This window comes from Bos indicus, chromosome 2, assembly GCF_029378745.1.
Source record: "Bos indicus isolate NIAB-ARS_2022 breed Sahiwal x Tharparkar chromosome 2, NIAB-ARS_B.indTharparkar_mat_pri_1.0, whole genome shotgun sequence".
NCBI classification, from domain to species: domain Eukaryota; kingdom Metazoa; phylum Chordata; class Mammalia; order Artiodactyla; family Bovidae; genus Bos; species Bos indicus.
In genome coordinates, this window is record NC_091761.1 from 78,837,802 (window position 1) to 78,858,914 (window position 21,113).

General features: G+C 49.2%; 1 protein-coding gene across 2 annotated transcripts in view; it reads left to right on the top strand.

The window, feature by feature from the left end:
• Positions 1 to 20,479, top strand: part of GYPC (glycophorin C (Gerbich blood group)) — a 48,914-nt gene extending 28,435 nt beyond the window's left edge. Inside the window, exons 2-4 of one of the 2 annotated variants that reach the window (XM_019974132.2) lie at positions 3,004 to 3,048; positions 17,469 to 17,519; positions 19,793 to 20,479. In XM_019974132.2, coding sequence (XP_019829691.2) covers positions 3,004 to 3,048; positions 17,469 to 17,519; positions 19,793 to 19,989 — 293 coding nt within the window. In that variant the 3' untranslated portion in view covers positions 19,990 to 20,479. The remainder of the gene's footprint in view (positions 1 to 3,003; positions 3,049 to 17,468; positions 17,520 to 19,792) is intronic. The other variant, XM_019974139.2, reaches the window with a different exon arrangement.
• Positions 20,480 to 21,113: the final 634 nt, after the last annotated feature.

Sequence of the window (21,113 nt, forward strand, 5' to 3'; positions counted from 1 at the left end):
TTCGTTTTTGCTGCTGTGTCCCCAGATGAATTTTGTTGAATGAACATGTGAACTCTCTTAACCTTTTCTCCTTTACTCCTACTGGCCCATGTTTAGATCAGTAAATACAGCTCTTCCCCCTCCTGTGCAGCTGAACTCAAGCCAGGCTAAGAGCACCCCCTATTCACACACACACACACACACACCAGATTGACTGGTCCCCCCTACTCAGTGCTGTGATCCCCAATCCAAATTCTCTGTTCAACAAGCCCCCACCTCTCTCTGTCCATTTCCTCCCTCCACTTGTTTTCCCCCCAAGCACCAATTATGAGGGAGGCTTATCTCACTGAAAAAGAAACCTCTGAAACATCAAAAGAAGGTATAGAAATCCTTTTGAGGAGTTTTGCTATAAGGGGGAGCAGAGGAAGGGCCCAGGAGTGGGAGGGAGACAAGGTGTGAAGAAGGGAGCTTTATCTTTTCTTCAGTTTGCAGAACAGTGTGCTGTCAGGGGTGACCTGCTGGCAGGGGCCAATTTTGTGATGCAGGTGAGAGAGGGGAGGTCTCAGTGGTGACGTTTATCGTGTGTGGGGATGTGGAGTCTCATACACACACAGGCCCTGGGGAGCACAGGGCAGCCATAGACTGAGCAGGAGGAAAGTCGTGACAGGGCTGCCCAGCCACTGCAGGGGAGCCTGGCCCAGTCTCCCAGGTATGGCTCGCCCCCCACCCCGGGCTTCTGGCTCACTGCCTGCTTCGTCCTGGGCTCCAGTGCTGCCACATGAGTCCAAGGCCCAGGGCTCAGTTCTGGCTCCTCTCCTTAATCTACATTTGCTGGGATGTGGCCCCAGCCCATGTCTGTGAGCACCGTCATGATGCTGGAGCAACCCCCTACCTCCAGCTACACCTTCAGCCCTCACCTTTCCCCGAGCTCCAGACTCCTCTCTCCGATGGCCTGCCCTGCACCTGTGCTTCACATCTAATACATCCCCGAGCTTAACACATCCTCATCTAGCGCTGATTTCTGCCCCACACCACACGCCCCTTGTAGTAAACTCCATCCTCCCTGCTCAGGCCAAAAGTCTGACTCTTTTTTCTTTCTTTCTTTCTTTGCACACTCCACATCTAATCCATTGGCAAGTTTTATTTGCCCCACATTCCAGATACACCCCAAATGTCTCTATCCCTCATCACCTGTGGCACCATGGTTCTTATCCAGGCGCTTGCCTAAACCATGGCCGCAGCCTCTCCCATCTTTACTCAGGGTCTGTCCTCAGCACAGCAGTTGAAATGATAATCCTCTCTCATACACAGTTCATATGGCTCCTGCTGGACCCCTGCTCTGGCCTCCCACCCCTCACCGAGTGCTGCGGGGTCCAACCTGTCCTGTCATCACTGCACCTCCTAGCACTCTGGCCCTCACTCACTCTGCAGTGGCCACATGGTCCCTGGCTCACCTGGGAACACATCGCCTGGCGAGTGTCTCCTTGAGATATTCCTCATTCCAATGTCTGTAGGGCTCACAGGCTCCAGTATTTCGGCCTGCATTAGTCCTTTGTGGCTACTATAATGAATGCCACAGTTGTTGTTGTTCAGTTGCTACCACATATCTGGGCTAAAGCAACAGATATGTATTTCTGACAGTTCTGGGCACTGAGAAGTAAGTTCAAGATCAAAGTGCCAGCAGGTCTGATGTCTGGTGGGGGCCACCTCCTGGTTCATAGCCAGGCATTTTCTCTCTGTGTCCTCAAGTGGCAGAAGGACTGAGGGAGCCCTCTGGGGTCTGTTTTATAATGGCACTAATCCCATTCACGAGGACTCCACCTTCATGACCTAGTCACCTCCCAATGGCCTCCTAATTCCACCACACTGGAGGTTAGGTTTCAACATATGAAATTGGGTAGGGGTGGGGAGGGTGGCAATGGCATCCCACTCTAGTACTCCTGCCTGGAAAATCCCATGGAATGAGGAGCCTGATAGGCTGCAGTCCACGGGGTCGCTGAGGGTCGGACACGACTGAGCGACTTCACTTTGACTTTTCACTTTCATGCATTGGAGAAGGAAATGGCAACCCACTCCAGTGTTCTTGCCTGGAGAATCCCAGGGACGAGGGAGCCTGGTGGGCTGCCGTCTATGGGGTCACACAGAGTCGGACAGGACTGAAGTGACTTAGCAGCAGTAGCAGCAGCAGGGGAGGGTGGGGGGTGGAGGGGACAAAAGCATTTAGTCTAGCACAGCCCAAAAGTTGCCTCCTCTGGGTGACCTCCCTGATCACCTCCTCAGTTATTCTTTTTCCCTTTCCCCCTTTTTTGTGTCTTCAGGATTTATCACCTCCCTGGCCGTAAATCTTGAATCCCTATTTTTAACTCCCTATTGTCTCTCCCTACCCTAGAATGGAAAAGAAAACCCCAAGGGAGGGTCTTAGCGCAGTTCACTGTTAGACCTTCAGCCTCTAATAAAGGGAATGTGATGGGCCCTCAGTGAACCTTCTCTGAAGGGATGGTTCTGGCAGAAGCTTTGGAATCAGACCCCTTTCCCACCCCCCATGTTGCTGTTGTGTGACCTCAGGCGGGTTGTAGTTTGCCCCACTGAAAAGTGATGGGCATTGTTGCATCCAATTCAGTGGTTCTCCTGAGAAATTGCACCAATATACGAACTTATAAAGTGAGCCCTTAAGTGGTGGTGATTATATCATTATACATATCTAGAAAGGAGGGCTTTCGAGTGGGAAGAGAGACAATAGTCACTGGGGGGAGTGGAGCTAGAGTATAGCGGGAACCTGAAGGAACTTTTTAGCCAACCAAATACCTTGCCTTTGCTGCTGGTGGTGGTGATGTGGGGGTAGGAGAGAGGCATTCTGAGTGCCGCTGGGGCAGGGGGAGAGCCAGGGCCTAGCTGGGCTGGGGTCTTGGCCCTGCTGCTCTCTAGCTGCGAGGCCTTGGATAAGATCCAGGAGCTCCCTGGGCTCACTCTCCACATTTCTAAAATAAGGATGCCCACACCTGTCTCATGCCATTGTTTCTACAGGGACAGAGACGGCAGCAGTGATGGAGATTCCCCTTTGGTCCCCAGGTGAGTGCTCCCTCTACATCTGGGTCTTTAGGTCCTCACACGCCCAAGGTGGTCCATGGATGCCCCTGATCCTCCCCATGGGGCCACACTGTCTTCAGAAAGGGGGAGGAAAGGAGAAGTGAGGATACGGAAGTTCTTCCACCTACTGCCTGACTTTCCTGTGATAAGAAAGTCTATGACCAAATCTAACTCACAGGCCAGGCAGACACATAATAGCAGCAACCTCAGGGTGTGAATGGGAGAACAAACACTGGCCACACAGAGCCACGGGGTGGGGGTGGGGGGCAGGGGGGCCTGGTTCTGCTTTTGCCGGATCTGCGGGAGGAGACATTCTCTTCAGATAAATCTTCAGAGCAGCCAGATGTTTCTCCCCCACCCCCCAGCAAGGAGAGGCTTTATAACCCTGGCCTCTGCTCTTTTCTAAGCTGGAGAGGTCAGGTCCTTGGTCCCCACATTGGTCCCCCAGCCTGAAATCAGGGCTTGGAGGAGCATTGCTGGCCCATTCCCTGGGCCTCCACAGTTCAGCTGCTCCTTATAGAGCTGTCTTCCCCATCATAACTGGATCCACTCACTATCCATGTGCTTGGCCCTGGCTGGGGCATAACCGTCACCACCAGTGAAGGCTGGGGACTGTGACTTAGAGAAGCACTTGCATCAGCCCAGGGAGCTCAGTGATACAGCTGCAGGTGCATGCATGAACATATATGTGGATAAGGTTGTGTGTGAAATCTATATATTAGGAGAAAACGATACCCCCAAAACCTACCCCCTAACCTATAACGACCCAAAAGCTACCATCTCAAGAAAGTGTATTTCCTTTCTTTCCTTTTACTGACTCTTTTCTAGAATGTTTAACATAGTTTATATTTAGAGTCTTGTTCCTCTCCATTAAATCATACTATGAGCGTTTCCCCCTGTCACTAAGAATTCCCATGTGTCCCTCAGTAAGTGAGGCAGAACTGTCTGTCCTGTGGATGTATCATAATTTACAGGACCAATTTCTTGACGCAAAACATTTAGCTAGTCCTCTCTTATTTTCCATCTTAAACCCAATGGCAATATACTTTGCCAAACATGAATTTTTGTTGCTGTTTCAGGTGATTTCTCCAGGATCAATGACTAGAAATGGAGTTTGATATTTGGGGTGATATATTTACCAAAGAAGGTGTGAGAGAAGGAAAGGTACCCATTTTTGAGAATCCCACATTTTTTGAGCAATCTAGACAGCATATATTTTAGATAATAGCGTGTAAATACATGAAATATAATGAAAATTTTTGTAGCGCTTTATGTTTTATAAAGTACATTCTTAATTTTTCTTCACAACAAGTTTAAAATAGTGCATTATTCTATATACTGGTATCTAGAACAAAAGTAGTTCAGCCCCTGGTTTTCTGAGTTGGCAACCCACTTCTTCCATTGCGTGAAGTTGTTCTGTTCTTGAAAAGAAGCAGATTCAGTTTCAAGTGGTTAAGAGCTCAAGCTTCAGCAGGAGATCAAGCGCTGCCATGTAAATCTGGTCTTGTTAGTCTCTCTCAGCCATAGTAAAAGAGGCTGATGGAGCAAGGGTGGGGATGGTGTGTTTGGAGTTAAACAGCGGAAGTTGTAAAAGGAAGATCATCTGGTTAAGAGCCGTCATCATGGAGGCAGCAAAGAAAACATAACCATCCCTCTCTGTCCTCCAAAACTGCAGTTTCCTGCTGCCATCTCCCAACTTAAATGGAAAGCAGCTGCCTGGAAGCTCGGGAGATGCAGAGTAGGGTCAGCCTCCCCAGGGTAAAGAGGAAGACAAGGAAGGGATCAACAGCCAGTGAAGAGATTCACAGGGCAAGTTCCCAAACAAAGGAACTTCAGTCCTCTGTGCGTTTGGAACCCAGCATGGCGGCACATGGAGGCATTCTGCTTCACCAACCTGGAAGCTCTCTGAAATCTCTCCTTTTAAGATTTTTATGGAGACTTCATTGCACAGGCATGATTCATTAAATCCTGAGGCACTGTGAGAACCCCACTTTGACTGAATCTGTGTCAACACTGTGGACAAGGATAATAAGTGATACTCAAATAGCTAGTCTAACTCATAAGAGGTCTATGGATGGTGACTACAGAGCAGCACCATTGCAACCGACACCAAGGAAATGGGTTGGAGAGGCTGCGGCACTCCCCAAGGTGGTCTAGGTGGTGAGTGGGGGCTCACGTCACCCTGTGGGACCACCCTTCATGTTGTCCCCTGTCCACTCCATGCCAGGTCATCATGCTCAGCTCACAGGTACCCAGGGGGCTCCCATCTAGCAGGTGGGGCTTTCTTGCACCCTCATCATCCCCATGGCTAGATGTAGCTAGGGCTGGAAAAAGTAGGTCCAGAGCCTTTCGGGCTCCAGCTGGCTCTGGGGGAGTGGGGAGTTGGGAAGCCAGGCCATGCTAATTGAGACACACAGTCACTTTCTGGCTCCTCAGAGCATCTCCAAGAACCCACTTGCTTTGACATTTTGGTGCCCCTGACAACTTTCTCTGGAGAAGCCCTTGCCCGCTACATCATCGGGGCCCGGGTGTACTTAGCTGAATCAGCCTTGGCTCTCATTCCTTCCCTGGGTGTCACCACGCTCACTCAGGGCACACATGGGCATCCAGGGCCAGCTGAGGACCTTCCAGAATTTCCAGAGAACAACGCTGCAGCCTCCTCCCTGGTCATTGGTCAGAGGGTATGCGTAGCGACCAGACCTCGGTACATTGTCCCCTGTCCCCTTGCCCAGACAGGCAGGGGAGCCAGCAGAGGTGACAAATGCTCAGACTGTGTCACTGTGCCAGGTCTCCAGCTCCATCAGCTGGTCCTGAAAGAAAGGGCGCTGAGGCTGTAGCCCAGGCAGCTGTGGCTGTAGCTGCTTGTTTGCATTGCTGAGAGGGTCCCAGCCCCCCACCCCCCGTCCCCCTGTCAAAGGACTGTAACAGTGTTTGAACAGAGCCTCGTGCGCTGTCAGTAGCACTTACGGTCATGAGTTAAGTGGTTTGCAGAGGGAAGCCCCTGGACTAGAGCAGCATCACCTGCACAGGTGAGAAATGCGGGCTTTCAGGTCCAACCCGGCCCTGCTGATCAGAATCTGGGTGGTGGGGGCAGTGACCCACGGAGTTGGGGTGTGACAAATCCTGTGCCCCAGGCACTTCCCATGGACACTCAACTGTGAGAACCAGGGCCTCAGCTGTCAGTCTTTTAGGCTGGGGATTTACTATCTCTGTGTTACAGATAAGTAAAGGGGGCTATGAGACATGGAGGGGCTTGCCTCCAAAATTCTTTCCTACACCACAGGTGTCATCATCCCTCGAGATGAGAAGGGTGGAGTACCATACCATTTGAGGAGACTAGTACAATTCCTAAGGGTATTTACTGCCTCCCCTCTTTAGGGCCTTGTTTCTTGTACTCAGTGTATGGTGAGTACATTTATCTGTTCCCTCTTTATCCACAACTTGGCAAATTCCTTCCAATTGCTGCTGGGCTCTGGAGCCTGATCCTGACCTTGGTCAGAGCAGGGACCCTGTCTCTCTGTCAGACAGAATCCACCTTCTCTTCTTTCAACATGAAGATCACTGGGCTTGATGAAGGGACTTGTGCAAATCAGAACTTAAATAGTATATACATACATACATATGTATATGTATGTATAAGTGTGTGTATATATGTATGTATATGTGTATGTATGTATATGTGTGTGTGTGTATACACATATATGTATGTATGTATGGTAGTGCTTTAGTCGCCAAGTTGCGTCTGACTCTTGTGACCCCGTGGACTGTAGTCCACTAGGCTCTTCTGTCCATGGGATTTCCCAGGCAAAATTACTGAAGGGGGTTGCCATGCCCTTCTCCAGGGTATCTTCCCAACCCAGGGATGGAACCCGCATCTCTTGTGTCTCCTGCATTGGCAGGCAGATTCTTTACCACTAGCGCTACCTGGGAAGCCTATAAATATTATGAAAATGAAGTCACTCAGTCGTGTCCGACTCTTTGCAACCCCATAGACTGTAGCCTACCAGGCTCCTCTGTCCATGGGATTTTCCAGGCAATAGTACTGGAGTGGAATTCCATTTCCTTCTCCAGGGGATCTTCCCAACCCAGGGCTCGAACCCAGGTCTCCAACATTGTAGACAGACGCTTTACCGTCTGAGCCACCAGGGAAGTCCTAACAATAAATAAATATTATAGTTGAGGACCAAAAAAAAGGACTTCCATGGTGATCTGTTGGTTAAAAATCTGGCTTCTACTGCAGTGGGGCTGGGAGTGGGTGGGGAATCCATCCTTGGCTGGAGAACTAAGATTCCATCATGCGGATGAGGTGCAGCCAATATATTGTGGTGTTGGAGAAGACTCTTGAGAGTCCCTTGGACTGCAAGGTGATCAAACCAGTCAATCCTAAAGGAAAGCAATCCTAAATATTCATTGGAAGGACTGATGCTGATGCTGAAACTCCAATACTTTGGCCACCTGCTGTGACGAGCCAACTCATTGGAAAAGACCCTGATACTGGAAAAGATTAAAGGCAGGAGAAGGGAACGACAGAGAATGAGATGGTTGGATGGCATCACTGCCTCAATGGGCGTGAGTTTGAGCAAGCTCCAGAAGATGGTGAAGGACTGGGAAGCCTGGTGTGTGGCAGTCCATGGGGTCGCAAAGAGTCAGACACAACTGAACAACAATATGCATATATTAATAATATGGTTGGTTCTCCTCTCTCCTTTTCCAGTGTGCTAAAGCCACACCAGCTGTTTCAACACCAGCTGCTCTGCCACAAAGAGCAAACCTTCTGAGCTCTTTTTGGTGGTATTAGTGTTGTCTTATCTGAGATTCTAGACCAGACACTTCTCTGGCCCTGCCCCCGCCCAAGCAGCAGATGGAGACCAAGTTCCAGGCTCCTCCCCAGGACCACACACAGCAGCCAGACTGGGATCTTTTCCTCCCCTTCTTCCGGTCTCTTTTGAATTCCATTTTCTTAGAAATCCTCAGATCTTCAGGAGGAAGAAGGGTAGGGTGTGGAGAGGAAAGAGTGGTTCCTTGAGTGTGCCTTGAGGCTATTTACTGCCCTCTTAATAAATCCCAAACTCCACACAACCCAAAGCTGACGAGGCCCCTCTTTCAGAGGAACATCCACGTATGGACAGTGGTGACTTCTGTATTGGAATAAGACTGTATTAAAAAAAAAAAAAAAAAAAACCTCAGGAATAATAGCAGGGAAATATAGCTGGAGGAAAGCAGATACTCTGGGCTGTGAGTTACAGCATCCTCAACTTTCAGTTCCCCTCTATTGAGCACATCCCTCAAATAGCAATGCCTGGATATGAAAACTCCCTGAGTAAGGATCCAGAGGCACGAAGACCCCCTTTCCAGCTCCCTTATCTGCCAGTTTATCAATGTCAGGAATGGCTCTATTCTCCAGAGTAGGGAGCCCACCTCTCTTCTCCCCATCCCAAGTCCCAGTGCTTCACCCATGTGTAGTGATATGGCTGGTGTGTTGCAGCATGCAAGGCTTCGGTACCCACCAGACACCTGTCCCTGTTTTTATACAGTATAAGCAGGCACCGGGGCAACAGGGAAAGCTGGATCACAGCCAGGAGGAGGCAAATAAGGCTGAATCTTTGGATGGGGTTTCAGAGCAATGTGATGACATTGCACGGCGATTTGGCTGCCCTGGGATTGGGGAGATTATTTATAAGGCGACACACAAGGGACTGCAGATGGTGACTGCAGCCATGAAATTAAAAGACACTTGCTCCTTGGAAGAAAAGCTATGACCAACCTAGGCAGCATATTAAAAAGCAGAGACATTACTTTACCAACAAAGGTCTGTCTAGTCAAAGCTATGGTTTTTCCAGTAGTCATGTATGGATGTGAGAGTTGGACTATAAAGAAAACTGAGCACTGAAGAATTGATGCTTTTGAACTGTGGTGTTGGAGAAGACTCTTGAGAGTTCCTTGGACTGCAAGGAGATCCAATCAGTCCATCCTCAAGGAAATCAGTCCTGAATAGTCATTGGAAGGACTGATGCTGAAGCTGAAACTCCAATACTTGGCCACTTGATTTGAAGAACCGACTCATTAGGAAAGACCCTGATGCTGAGAAAGATTGAAGGTGGGAGGAGAAGGGGATGATAGAGAATGAGATGGTTGAGTCTGAGTAGATTCCGGTAGTTGGTAACGGACAGGGAAGTCTGGTGTTCTGCAGTCATGGGTCGCAAAGAGTTGGACATGACTGAGAGACTGAACTGACCTGAACACAAGGGACCATGAGGGCAATCATTTTGACCTTGAGACTAGCAGACACATTCTCACCAAGGCACATCAGATTCACGTGGGCCTTACCTGCCCAGGTACTTTGTCCTTAGAATTTGATCTGGGAGCCTGGGTAAGTGGACACAGGCTCTCTGCACAGATAGGAAGGGTGACCTGCTGGCAGTTGCAGGCAGATAACTCCCCTCCTCCAGCATACAACCAGCAGCTCCTGGGAGCCCAGACCCTGACCCATGACGACCAGGTATCCCAACAGGTAGACCCACCTGGAGATCCTCCTGTGTCACCTCCCATCACGACCTTTCCATTTGCATCCTTCTCTTACCACCGCTGCTGGCATTGCCAACTCAGCGTCTCAGAAGGCCAGTCTTGGGGACCACCTCCTCTATAAAGCCTTCATGAGAACCCAGAGAATTACCCTTTCTGAAGTTTCCCATAGACATCCTTGTCTCTACTGTAAGATCTGTTCCTTGAAGGCAGGGACCTTGCCCTAACTCTCTGCCACATTGCTGGGATGTAGTAGGTGCTAAAGAGAGTTTGCCAAAGGAAAGAACGAATAAACAAAATCCTGAGTTTCCTCACTGTCCTAGAACCTGGGCATCCTGGGGCTGAGTCTGATGGTTGAGTTCCCTCTAGAGCAGCCCCAGGCACATCTTTTATTTTATTATTAATTTTTAATGGAGTATCATTGATTTACAGTGTGGTATTAGTTTCGGGTATACAGCAAAGTGAATCAGTTATGCATATACAAATATTCACTCTTTTTCAGATTCCTTTCCCTTACAGTCATTACAGAATGTTGAGTCAAGTTGCCTGTGCTATGCAGTAGATTCTTATCAGTTATCAGTTTTATATATAATAATGTGTGTGTGTCAATCCTAATTGGAGAAGGCAATGGCACCCCACTCCAGTCAATCCTAATCTCCCAATGTTTCCTTCTCCCCATTTCCCCTCCCCCATCTTCCCCCTTGGCAACCATAAGTTTTTTCTCTGCATCTGTGACTCTGTTTCCGAGGCACGTCTTTATTGCTCATATTGACACTCGAAGACACAGGGTCTAACTTTCACATAAATGTATCTGGTCTCAACCATGTCATAAGTGTCTTGGGGACAGATCTCATCCTTTCCACATACCATGAAGCCTGGGGCTGGGCAAATGCTGGTTTGCAAGAAACAGAAATTGTATAACAAGCTATCCATTTCTTTCCTTGGAGTGCTTTAGCTTGAGACTACACCCTTTCAGAGCAAGATTAACAACAGACCAAAGAAAAATAAATGTCTTTGACCTTTTTATTACCCCAAAGGAAAGTCAGTTAGTAAACATCAGTTGTCAGCTAATTTCTACTTTACTTGCATCAGGCCTTTGAGGCCAGAATGTAGAAAAGGAAGGAGAAACTCCAGTGCAAGCAAAGGAGAATTATCTATAGCCACAAAGGTTCCTGTCCCTCCCCTGGACCCAAGTCAGACTCACACAAAGCCATTGCCCCCTTCCCCTGTATTCGCTGGGTAAAGTGACTTTTCTGACCCAATACCATCAAGCAACAGACGTGGCTGCCACTGCATTTCTGACATCCACACCGTTGTCATGGCTTGAATTCACCCAAGACTTCGTGACACACCGAGTTTCCCTTCAGGATTCTAAGACTAAAATAATCTTCCTTTTCCCAGAGTCCTCCGCCCTGTGTGCGAATTCTTTTCTTGGCTGGACCAGGTGGGCAATGGGAAACAGGAATGGGGTGCTTCTTCCAGGACCTCTGAAGCAGGAGGAAAAATCATTAGAAGTGGGTGGGGAGGTAGGAAGACCAAGCCTTGCAGGAAAAAGAACTTCCCAGCACAGCTTTATCGGAAAATACAAGAAAAGTGAGGCCCTTGCTGGTGACAGGAGGGTCAACTTGTGTCTCTGGAGCCAGTGCCTAAGCATTGCGACATCTGAGAAACACTACTAGACCCCTGAGAATCCAGCTGCTGCTTAAGGCTGTGTCCTGTTAGTTGTGTCCAAGCTGCCAGGCGGAACGGAGAATGTCGCCTACGTGGAGGAGCAGCACCTCTACACCCTGCTGCCCCCCAGGGCTGCTGCCTTCGACCAGGGGACAGGCGACTGACCACCCTGCAGACCTGGGAAATCAGCAGGGAGTTGGCTGCAGCCAAATTACATATAGTGCAGGAGCAAGGCCATTTCCAACTTCAGCAGCTGGCGCTGAGGAGAGAGAACACATTTTAGAGCTGTGGCATCCCAGGTTACAACACAGGCGCTGCTCCTTCCATCTGTGAGACTTTGACCTCTTACTTGAGCTCTCTGGGCATGCATTTTATTATCTGTAATTCACAAAAAGGGGCAAAGGCTTCCTTTTTGCTGGCTTGCTGTTCATAGCTAAGAGGCAACTTCACCCAGTGCCTTCTGCCTACTAAGACCTCCTCCCCCTGATCCCCACCCCCCACCCCAAGGCTGAACCCCCAGGACCTGTGTCAGCACTTCTCTAGTCCTAGAATATTGTGCCCACCCCTGAAAATTCCCAAGATTCACTGGAGCATCAGCCTCCCCTGGTACCTACCCCCATACCCCACCTCCATGGGAGGTGGTGACATCCCCACATGAGAGCTGGGGCAGGAGCAGCCCTTCCCTTCCTCTCTGGATCCACAGCTACAGGAAACACCTGATGTCCCCACCCTTGACCTGGCCCCCCTCTGGCAAGTTCTGCAGTTGGGTGACCACACAGAGGGTTCAGAAGCCCAGAGGTATCAGACTGCTTGGCCATTCCTCAGCCATCACCCACCCACAAGAGCTTTCACAGGTATGATGCAAGTGAAGTAGAAATCAGCCGTACTTTGTTCTCCTTCTGTCAGCTTCTCGCTTGATCTCTTGATCAGGCTGCCCTTGAACCCGACACTATAGAAAAAAGGATTTAGTTTATTCTTTTCTGTCATTGTTGTTTAGTTGCTAAGTCGTGTCTAACTCTTTGTGACTCCATGTACTGCAGCACTCCAGGCTTCCCTGTCCTTCACTATCTCTCGAAGTTTGCTCAAATTCATGTTCATTGGGTCAGTAATGCCATCCAACCATCTCATGCTCAGTCACCCCCTTCTCCTCCTCCCCTCAGTCGTTTCCAGCATCTGGGTCTTTTCCAGTGAGTCAGCTCTTTGATTTAGGTGGCCAAAGTACTGGAGCTTCAGCTTCAGCATAAGTCCATCCAATGAACATTCAGGGTTGATGTCCTTTAGAATTGATTGATTTGATCTCCTTTAGGATTGGTTGGCTTGATCTCCTTGCACTTCAAGGGACTCTCAAGAATCTTCTCCAGTACCACAATTCAAAAGCATCAATTCTCTGGCACTCAGCCTTCTTTATGGTCTAGCTCTCACATCCAGACACGACTACTGGAAAAATCATAGCTTTGACTATATGCACCTTTTGTTGGCAAAGTGATAGCTCTGCTTTTTAATACATTGTCTAGGTTTGTCATAGCTTTCATTCCAAGGAGCAAACATCTTTTAATTCCATGGCTGTAGTCACCATCTGCAGTGATTTTCAAGTCCAAGAAAATAAAATCTGTCACTCTTTCCACTTTTCCCCCATCTATTTGCCATGAAGTGATGGGATCAGATGCCATGATCTTAGTTTTTTATATGTTGAATTTTAAGCCAGCTTTTTCACTCTCCTCTTTCATCCTCATCAAGAGACTCTTTAGTTGTCTAAATCACGGTCTGTAAACATCATGGTGAATGATACCCTCAGTAAGAAACCCACTTTACACTGTGACTCAGATCAATATGCTCACGGTGTGTGTGTGCACAAGAAGTCAGAGCTCCCTAAACAGTATCCCAGCTGAAGGTGATGGACCCAGAGTAATATCAACAATAAGACTCAGAATCAAGCCAGTGGCTACAACTGATAAATACCTATTCTGAGCTAGGTACCACAAACGTGTGTTAGTTGGTCAGTCGTCTGACTCTTTGCGACCCCATGGACTGTAGTCCTCAGGCTCCTCTGTTCTTGGAATTTCCCAGGCATGAATACTGGAGCAGGTTGCCATTTCCTTCTCCAGGGGATCTTCCCAACTCAGAGATTGAATCCACATCTCCTGCACTGGCAGGAGTATTCTTTACTGCTCAGCCACCAGGGAAGCTCCTCATCTCTGGTGAGGGCGTTGCAGTCTCAAGGAGAGCTAGGAAGGAAAAACACAGGGTACTTTGGGTCTCTACAGAAAGCGGGGAGGCCACTCATACTTGTCCAGTCTCAGGACTAGACTGTTGTCTGCTTCCAATCTCAGACCCACATCTGACCATAAATAACATTTTGCTTTGCCATAAACACCCCGCCCTGCTACCTTAAGTTACCCATCAACCCCCACCCCAGATCCTGAGCTCACAGTGATCGTAATTCCAAGCTCATATGTACCCTTGAACCTCAGCAATGTGTGACCTTTCATTCCAGGCTCTTAATCCAGTTGCATACTAACCTGTCAACTTCCTGCACAGGGTCTGAGCTTATTCCAACTAGCCTTCTGCAGATATCCCATGTCCTTGCTGCCAGCTGAAAGCACAGGGTGGTGTAGCCAGTGACTCTCACTGAAGCATCTCCAGAGGCAAGAGATCAAAGCCCAGGTTTTAGGACCCTTGGTGCCATGGATGGCAAGCAGTTATTTGGGGAGAAAACTGAGAACTAGAGAGAAGTGAGCATTGTTATAGGGGCTAAGCTCTCTGCCTGGAATGCTTATACTCTTGTCTGTGCAGCAAACTCCTATTCATCCTTCATAAACCCATCTTGATAAACCCTTTCTGGAAACCCTTCTCTTACACCAGCAGTTCTCAACCCTGAATGTGCGTCAGAATCACCTGGGCCCCAACTCCAGCATTTCTGGTACAAAAATGTAGAGCCCAGGAATGTGCATTTCTAACAGGCTACCAGGAAATCCTGTTGTTTTAGGGACCACACTTTGAGAACCACCATCTTACACCATCCCCACCTTCCCAGACATGCCCAGGCATCTTCTTCTATGCCTGTTCTGACCTATGTGGCAGGTCTGGCCAGGCTGAAGTGTCACTACCATGGAGTCAGTCACATGGTGTGACTTGAACAAATTAATATCTGGTCTCTACACATAAGCCAAGAAATTCACCCTCAAGTGATCCAAGCCCTTACCTCTGGTCCTCACCCAGCTCACCTAGGCTCATCATTGGGCAGGACCTGCAGGGTTAAGTGTGCCGACCCGAGGCTGCTCAGGCACAGACAGGAGAGACTCCAACCCAGGGAAATCAGTTACACTTTTCTGGAGCTTAGCTTCCAAATCTGTGATAAGGGAATAAGAGTAACTAGTACTGAATGGGATTGTCGCTGGGACTATTTGAATTAAAATACCTTAAGTGTTAAGAATGGTACCTGGCAAATGGCAAGCAATTGCCAATTGTTTTTAAAAGAGAAATAACAGTCCTTTCTAATCCTGGCTGCACTGGACAAATTTGACTTAAGAAAGGCTTGCCTTCACCCGGAAAATTCCTCACAGCAATCTTGGGTATTTGAGCTTCTATACCCATCCATGCTGACTTAAGGAAGGTTCTGTCCTTTCTTACTTAACTCTGAGGGGCTCAGTAATCTAGGAAGTTCTAGAATGCTGGCCTCTAAATGCATTCATTTGTATGCATGCTTTTATCCTAGGAATCATGCATTCAGTAAATGTTTATTAAATGCCTACTATGAACTAGACATGGAACAACAGACTGGTTCCAAATAGGAAAAGGAGTACATCAAGGCTGTATATTGTCACCCTGCTTATTTAACTTACATGCAGAGTACATCACGAGACGCTGGACTGGAGGAAACACAAGCTGGAATCAAGATTGCTGGGAGAAATATCAATAACCTCAGATATGCAGATGACACCACCCTTATGGCAGAAAGTGAAGAGGAACTAAAAAGCCTCTTGATGAAAATGAAAGTAGACAGTGAAAAAGTTTGCTTAAAGCTCAACATTCAGAAAATGAAGATTATGGCATCCAGTCCCATCACTTCATGGGAAATGGATGGGGAAACAATGGAAACAGTGTCAGACTTTATTTTTTGGGGCTCCAAAATCACTGCAGATGGTGACTGCAGCCATGAAATTAAAAGACGCTTACTCCTTGGAAGGAAAGTTATGACCAACCTAGATAGCATATTCAAAAGCAGAAACATTACTTTGCCAACAAAGGTCTGTCTAGTCAAGGCTCTGGTTTTTCCTGTGGTCACGTATGGATGTGAGAGTTGGACTGTGAAGAAGGCTGAGCACCGAAAAATTGATGCCTTTGAACTGTGGTGTTGGAGAAGACTCTTGAGAGTCCCTTGGACTGCAAGGAGATCCAACCAGTCCCTTCTGAAGGAGATCAGCCCTGGGATTTCTTTGGAGGGAATGATGCTGAAGCTGAAATTCCAGTACTTTGGCCACGTCATGCAAAGAGTTGACTCATTGGAAAAGACTCTGATGCTGGGAGGGATTGGGGGCAGGAGGAGAAGGGGACGACAGAGGATGAGATGGCTGGATGGCATCACTGACTCGATGGACATGAGTCTGGATGAACTCCGGGAGCTGGTGATGGACAGGGAGGCCTGGCGTGCTGCGAATCATGGGGTCGAAAAGAGTCGGACACAACTGAGTGACTGAACTGAACTGAACTGATGTGCTAGATACTAAGTCCCAAGCTGCATTTGATCACCCTGGATTGAGGTGTCCAGCATCCACTTGACCTTCCCTTGTCTGTGCCTCCCTCCCCCGTCCTGACACCTGCTCTGTCTTTTTGCTGACTTGAGGCTTTGTTTTCTCCTCTCCCCCACCTCCAGGCTCTATGCTGGCCCCAGAGCCCTCAGCCTGACCCTCCCTCCTCTGGGGGCCTCAAACCTGGAACCCCCACTTCCTCCCACCACCAGCCAGCTTCTTATCAGAAAGAGGCATCTGGCAGCTTCGCTGGGGAGAATGACCTCATCACACTATAATTAAAGTGACTCTCTGAATGGAAATGACTATTATGAAGCATTCTTCTCTGTTTTAATAGGAGGCACCCTTGTAATGGGACAATGGGATTTCCATGTGAACACTGAAGTTTCCATGCTCTAATAAATCCTTCCTCTCACCCATCTCCCAGAGGGGAGGTTCCTGCTCTCCTGCACATCCTAGCCTTCTGTCTAGATCACTGAGCTTTGGAAAAACACACTCAGTAACTTAGATAGTCCCACAGAGTGCCTCTCCCATAGAAGAAGAATGCAGAGGCCTGTGTAGGGTCTCAGACAGGGATCTCTGGGAGGGGCATCTTCAAGAGAGATGAGACACAGGGCCCCTCAGAGAAGGCAGACTAAGTCCCGGTCTCAAGCCTGACCACCGACAAGCTATGTGATGGTGGGCACATCACTCTCTGAGCCTCAGTGGCCCACCTGTGAAATGGGATAATAAAAGCGGTGGTGCTGTCGCTCAGTCATGTCCTATGCTTTGCAACCCCATGACTGTAGCCCTCCAGGCTCCTATCCATGGCATTCTCCAGGCAAGAATACTGGACTGGGTTGCCATTTCCTCCTGCAGGGGATCTTCCCAACCCAGGGATCAAATCTCCTGTTCATCTCCTGTTCATCCTCCTCATCTCCTGCATTAGCAGGCAGACTCTTTCCCACTGCACCGCTTGGGAAGCCCCCAGTACACCATGCACATGGTATACTAGATGGACAGCAGCTAAACCAACAACTGACATATGCGGACACCCCACACGTGGTCTGTTTTTACCATCATCACGAGAAAAGCTAAGGCCTGCAGGGGCAGGTGATGCTGCACTAAACACAACTGGACCTGTCATCACACCCTGCACAGGTGTCTGGTGAGCAGGTACAGGGAGAGCTCTAGGTCAGAGGGGCGATAGGGATGCAGCAGGGGTCCCTCACATCCTGGAGATGCCATAATGGTGTCTGACAGCCCTAGGGTTCACACAGCGCTCTCCAGCAATGGTCAGCAGCCAAGCAGAGCCTGGGCCCTGCTCTGTGCTCCCAGCCAGAGGCCTGTCCATGTACCATGCAGTTTCCTGTGCACCCTGGGCCAGTGCACCTGCGAGCAGAGGGTATAAGCTCGTTGGAGACATTGCAGGGTGTGGGTAGCCATCCTTTCTCATCTCAGGCTCTTCTGTTCTGTCTACAGAGCCCAACCCGGGGATGGCCTCGAGTGAGATCAACATCGCTGTCATTGCAGGTATGTGGTCCTGGGGCCCTGCAAGTAGGCAGGAGAGTCAGAGGAAAGACTCACGGGAGGGCCTGCCATGGCCTCAACTTCCTTCCCTCAAAGGTGGTTAGAAGGTGGGCCAGGGACTCGGTCTCTGTAAGAATGTCCAACACAGCATCCTGGTGGACGAGGGGCCAATACAGCCGAATCAGGGCCTGTCAGGCCCTAGATCCACAGGGTTGGAATCTGGAGGGACAGCCACTCCAGTGAGGAATGTGCAGGGCTGGGTGGGCTTGAGGGGCTGACCAAGGCTCCTGACTTCTTCCCCAGCTCCCTCCAGCCACACTCTTCCTTCTGATGTCTTACACTCCTGTCCCTCCATTCTAAGCCTGCCCCAGTCTTGCTTTGAACCCCATACTGGCCCTTGTTGGTCATGGCTATGACCCCAAACTGTTTCAGGACCCACTAAGTCTGTGAGATACAGCTTTTGGTGTCCTGAGATTCACACATCTCCCATAGTTCATTCATAGCTCAGGGAACTTCATGATTAAATATAAATAGATAAAAGCAGACAATCACTCTGGTGTTCTCCTACTCACTGGACAGCTGAACCTTCTTTCTTTTAGATAATATCATTCACATCATGCAGACAGGAATGCCTAACGGCAACGGGAAGTTGAGGAAATTGTATCACAAAGCTGAGACTGGCTTCAGCTATAGCCTATACGTATTCTCCACCAGCCCCTCCCTCAGTAAACCTACCTTCTAAGTCAAGGCAGAGAGTTTCTTCTGCACTTTAAAGCAAACACCTGAGCTTGAACCCCTTCCCAAGTTGTGAGAGTGCCACCCATTAATCCTACCCTAACTCTTCCATCCTTCCCACTCATCCTCTCTCTCCAAGACCCTGAGTGACCTGGTCCTTCTGACCAGCCCAGGCACTGCACCACCAGACCCCTGCCGCAGAACCTGTCTCCCAGGAGCATAGTGGAACTGGACTGGGCTGAGGAGCACAGACCACATTTCACCCAACCTGCCCCCGACCCTGTGGACAGCCCTCGCCTCCTCTCCTTCCTCCTACCCAGAGGACAGCCAGTTCAACTGGTCTTCCCAACACCATGCACTTTAAGTCCCATGCCCGGTTGGGACTGTCCAGCTTTTAAAACTGAGAAAGCTCAGATTGGTAAAGTATAAGAGAAATACTGAGGGATGGAGTGATGCACTCTGCAGGGAAAGGATAACCTTAGAGGAAGTGGTAGAGACTCATGATTCAGAAGGGAGCATCCAAGTTTACCAGGAAGATAAGAGGGGAAAATATTTTCAGCAGACAGAACATTTGCAAAGACATGGAAAAACGGTCAAATAAAAAGTGTTTGGAGAATTACAAATCAGCCAGATGGACTCCGGTAAGAAGAGTTTGAAAATGATTGCAAGTTCTTAATACCAAAGTGTCACAGAGTTTTAGAGGGGGCCATTCATCTGAGGTACTAGTGGTAAAGAACCCGCCTGCCAATGCAGGAGATAGACGCAGGTTCAATCCCTGAGTCGGGAGGATCCTCTGGAGAAGGGCATGGCAACCCACTCCAGTGTTATTGCCTGGAGAATCCCACAGACAGAGGAGCCTGGCAAGCTATGGTCCATTGAGTTACATAGAGTCAGACACGACTAAAGTGACAGCACGCATGCATTCATCTGAAGATTGAAGGAGAACTTTGATTAAACATGAATGCTTTTTGGAAGGGAAAAACATCAGGTTGTTAACTGGTGATTTCTGAGTAGAAGGATTAAGGACATTTTCATTTCCATTTATATTTCTCTATATTTGCCAGGTTTTACAAAACGAGCGTGACTTTATAAAATAAAATTTTTCACTCTTTTAATATCTATGTGTAAAATACCTAATTCTTTGGAATTAAACATTTAAAATTAAAAGTTTCAAGTCCCATGAACTTCTCAGTTTTAGGCAAAAGCATGAGTTGAATTCTGTGGATGATGCTTGGAGGTCTGCCTTCCTCAGTGGACCAGGAGGGCCTCAGAACAGGGTCAGTTCTGAGATGATTCCAGCCTCAGTCTGAGGGTGCTGAGTGGAGGGAGTGGGGAAGTCAGGGGTCACTTAGACGGGCACGGGGAGGGGCAAGTGCACTTGGCAGGGCAACAGTAAGGCAGGAAGGAGTCAGCCTGTCTAGGCTTGGTGTTTGTCCAGCAGCATGTCTGTCCTGGCACACCCCCGTGGGCATGCCTGCCCTGCCCGCACCCCAGTCCAGCCCCTGCCCCCCACACTGAGTTGTGTGCTTCCCCTCCTTCAGGCGTGATCGCGGCTATGGCCTTCGTGCTGGTCGGCCTCCTCCTGCTCATGCTGCACTACATGTACCGGCACAAGGGCACATACCACACCAACGAGGCCAAGGGCACGGAGTTCGCCGAGAACGCGGACGTGGCCCTGCAGGACGACCCGTCCTTCCAGGACAACGGTGGCAACAGCAAAAAGGAGTACTTTATCTGAAGGACTTTACCAGGACTCAGCTCCCCCCATGCCTCCCAGTCCAGGAAAGAGAGCCCCACCACCTGCCCCATCACCTGCAGCACTGGGCAGCCCTCGAGCGCCCCCTACAGCCCAAGACACGCACCTCACCTGGGACACCCGGTGCCACCCGGCGTGGGGGCGAGGATCGAAGGAGGAATCCAGCTGGAGAGTCCTCTCCCAGGACCCAAGGGTGCTCAGCCGGACGGAGGAGGTCTGAGTCCTCCTGGGCTGTACAGGTTACCACCTGCGTGGGGGTGGAAGTCCTCGCTGGGTGTGAGTGGGGTGGTGGCCTGGGGGAGCAAGGAGTGAGTTGTCATCATGCTGACTGGGGACAGTGGTATCAAACGTCAGCCCTTGACATTTGGGGGGAACAGCAGGTGCCAGAGCTCCAAGGCACCTTTGTCTCCCGTAGATGCAGCTCTGATTGGAAATAAATTTGAAATATAACAGAGCATTCAGAGTCAAAAGACATGACTGTGATTGTTGTATTCTCTGATGAACTCCATGAGCTGATGCTGGGACACAGCTCTGGGCTCCACCGGGCAGGTGTCAGAGAACAGTCTATAGAGGTGGCTTCTGGGCCCCATGAGGGAGGGAGGGACCAGTGACCAGCAGGCATCTTCCCCACATGAGCACAGCTTCAGGAAACAAATATAGGGGTGCAGTGTCCCTCTAGAAATACCCCATGGCACTGGCTGAAGTGTTGGTTCCCAAATTCCTAGTATTACAAAGAATGGACCTACTAAAAATATGAGTGAACCTCATCAGAAAAGCATTCCCAAGCCCAATTCCAACATGTGTGGGAAAGGCTTCCCCACAGCAACAGGCAACTCAACTCAATTTTGACACTGTCTACCCAGAGATGGAATCAGACTTCACAGGTAAAGGACTCAGTCCTACAGGATCACCCTCATCTCAGATGTCACCTGTGCTTCCCACCAGCCGGCTACAAACTGGAGGTGCCAACCACTCCCTCCCTGGGTTCCATTAATGTGCTAGAAGGGCTCACAGAACTTGGGAAAATCAGTTTACCCATGATTTACTCAGATTACTGATTTATTATAAAAAGTTACTGAACCCACATTGCAAACTATTATATAGGA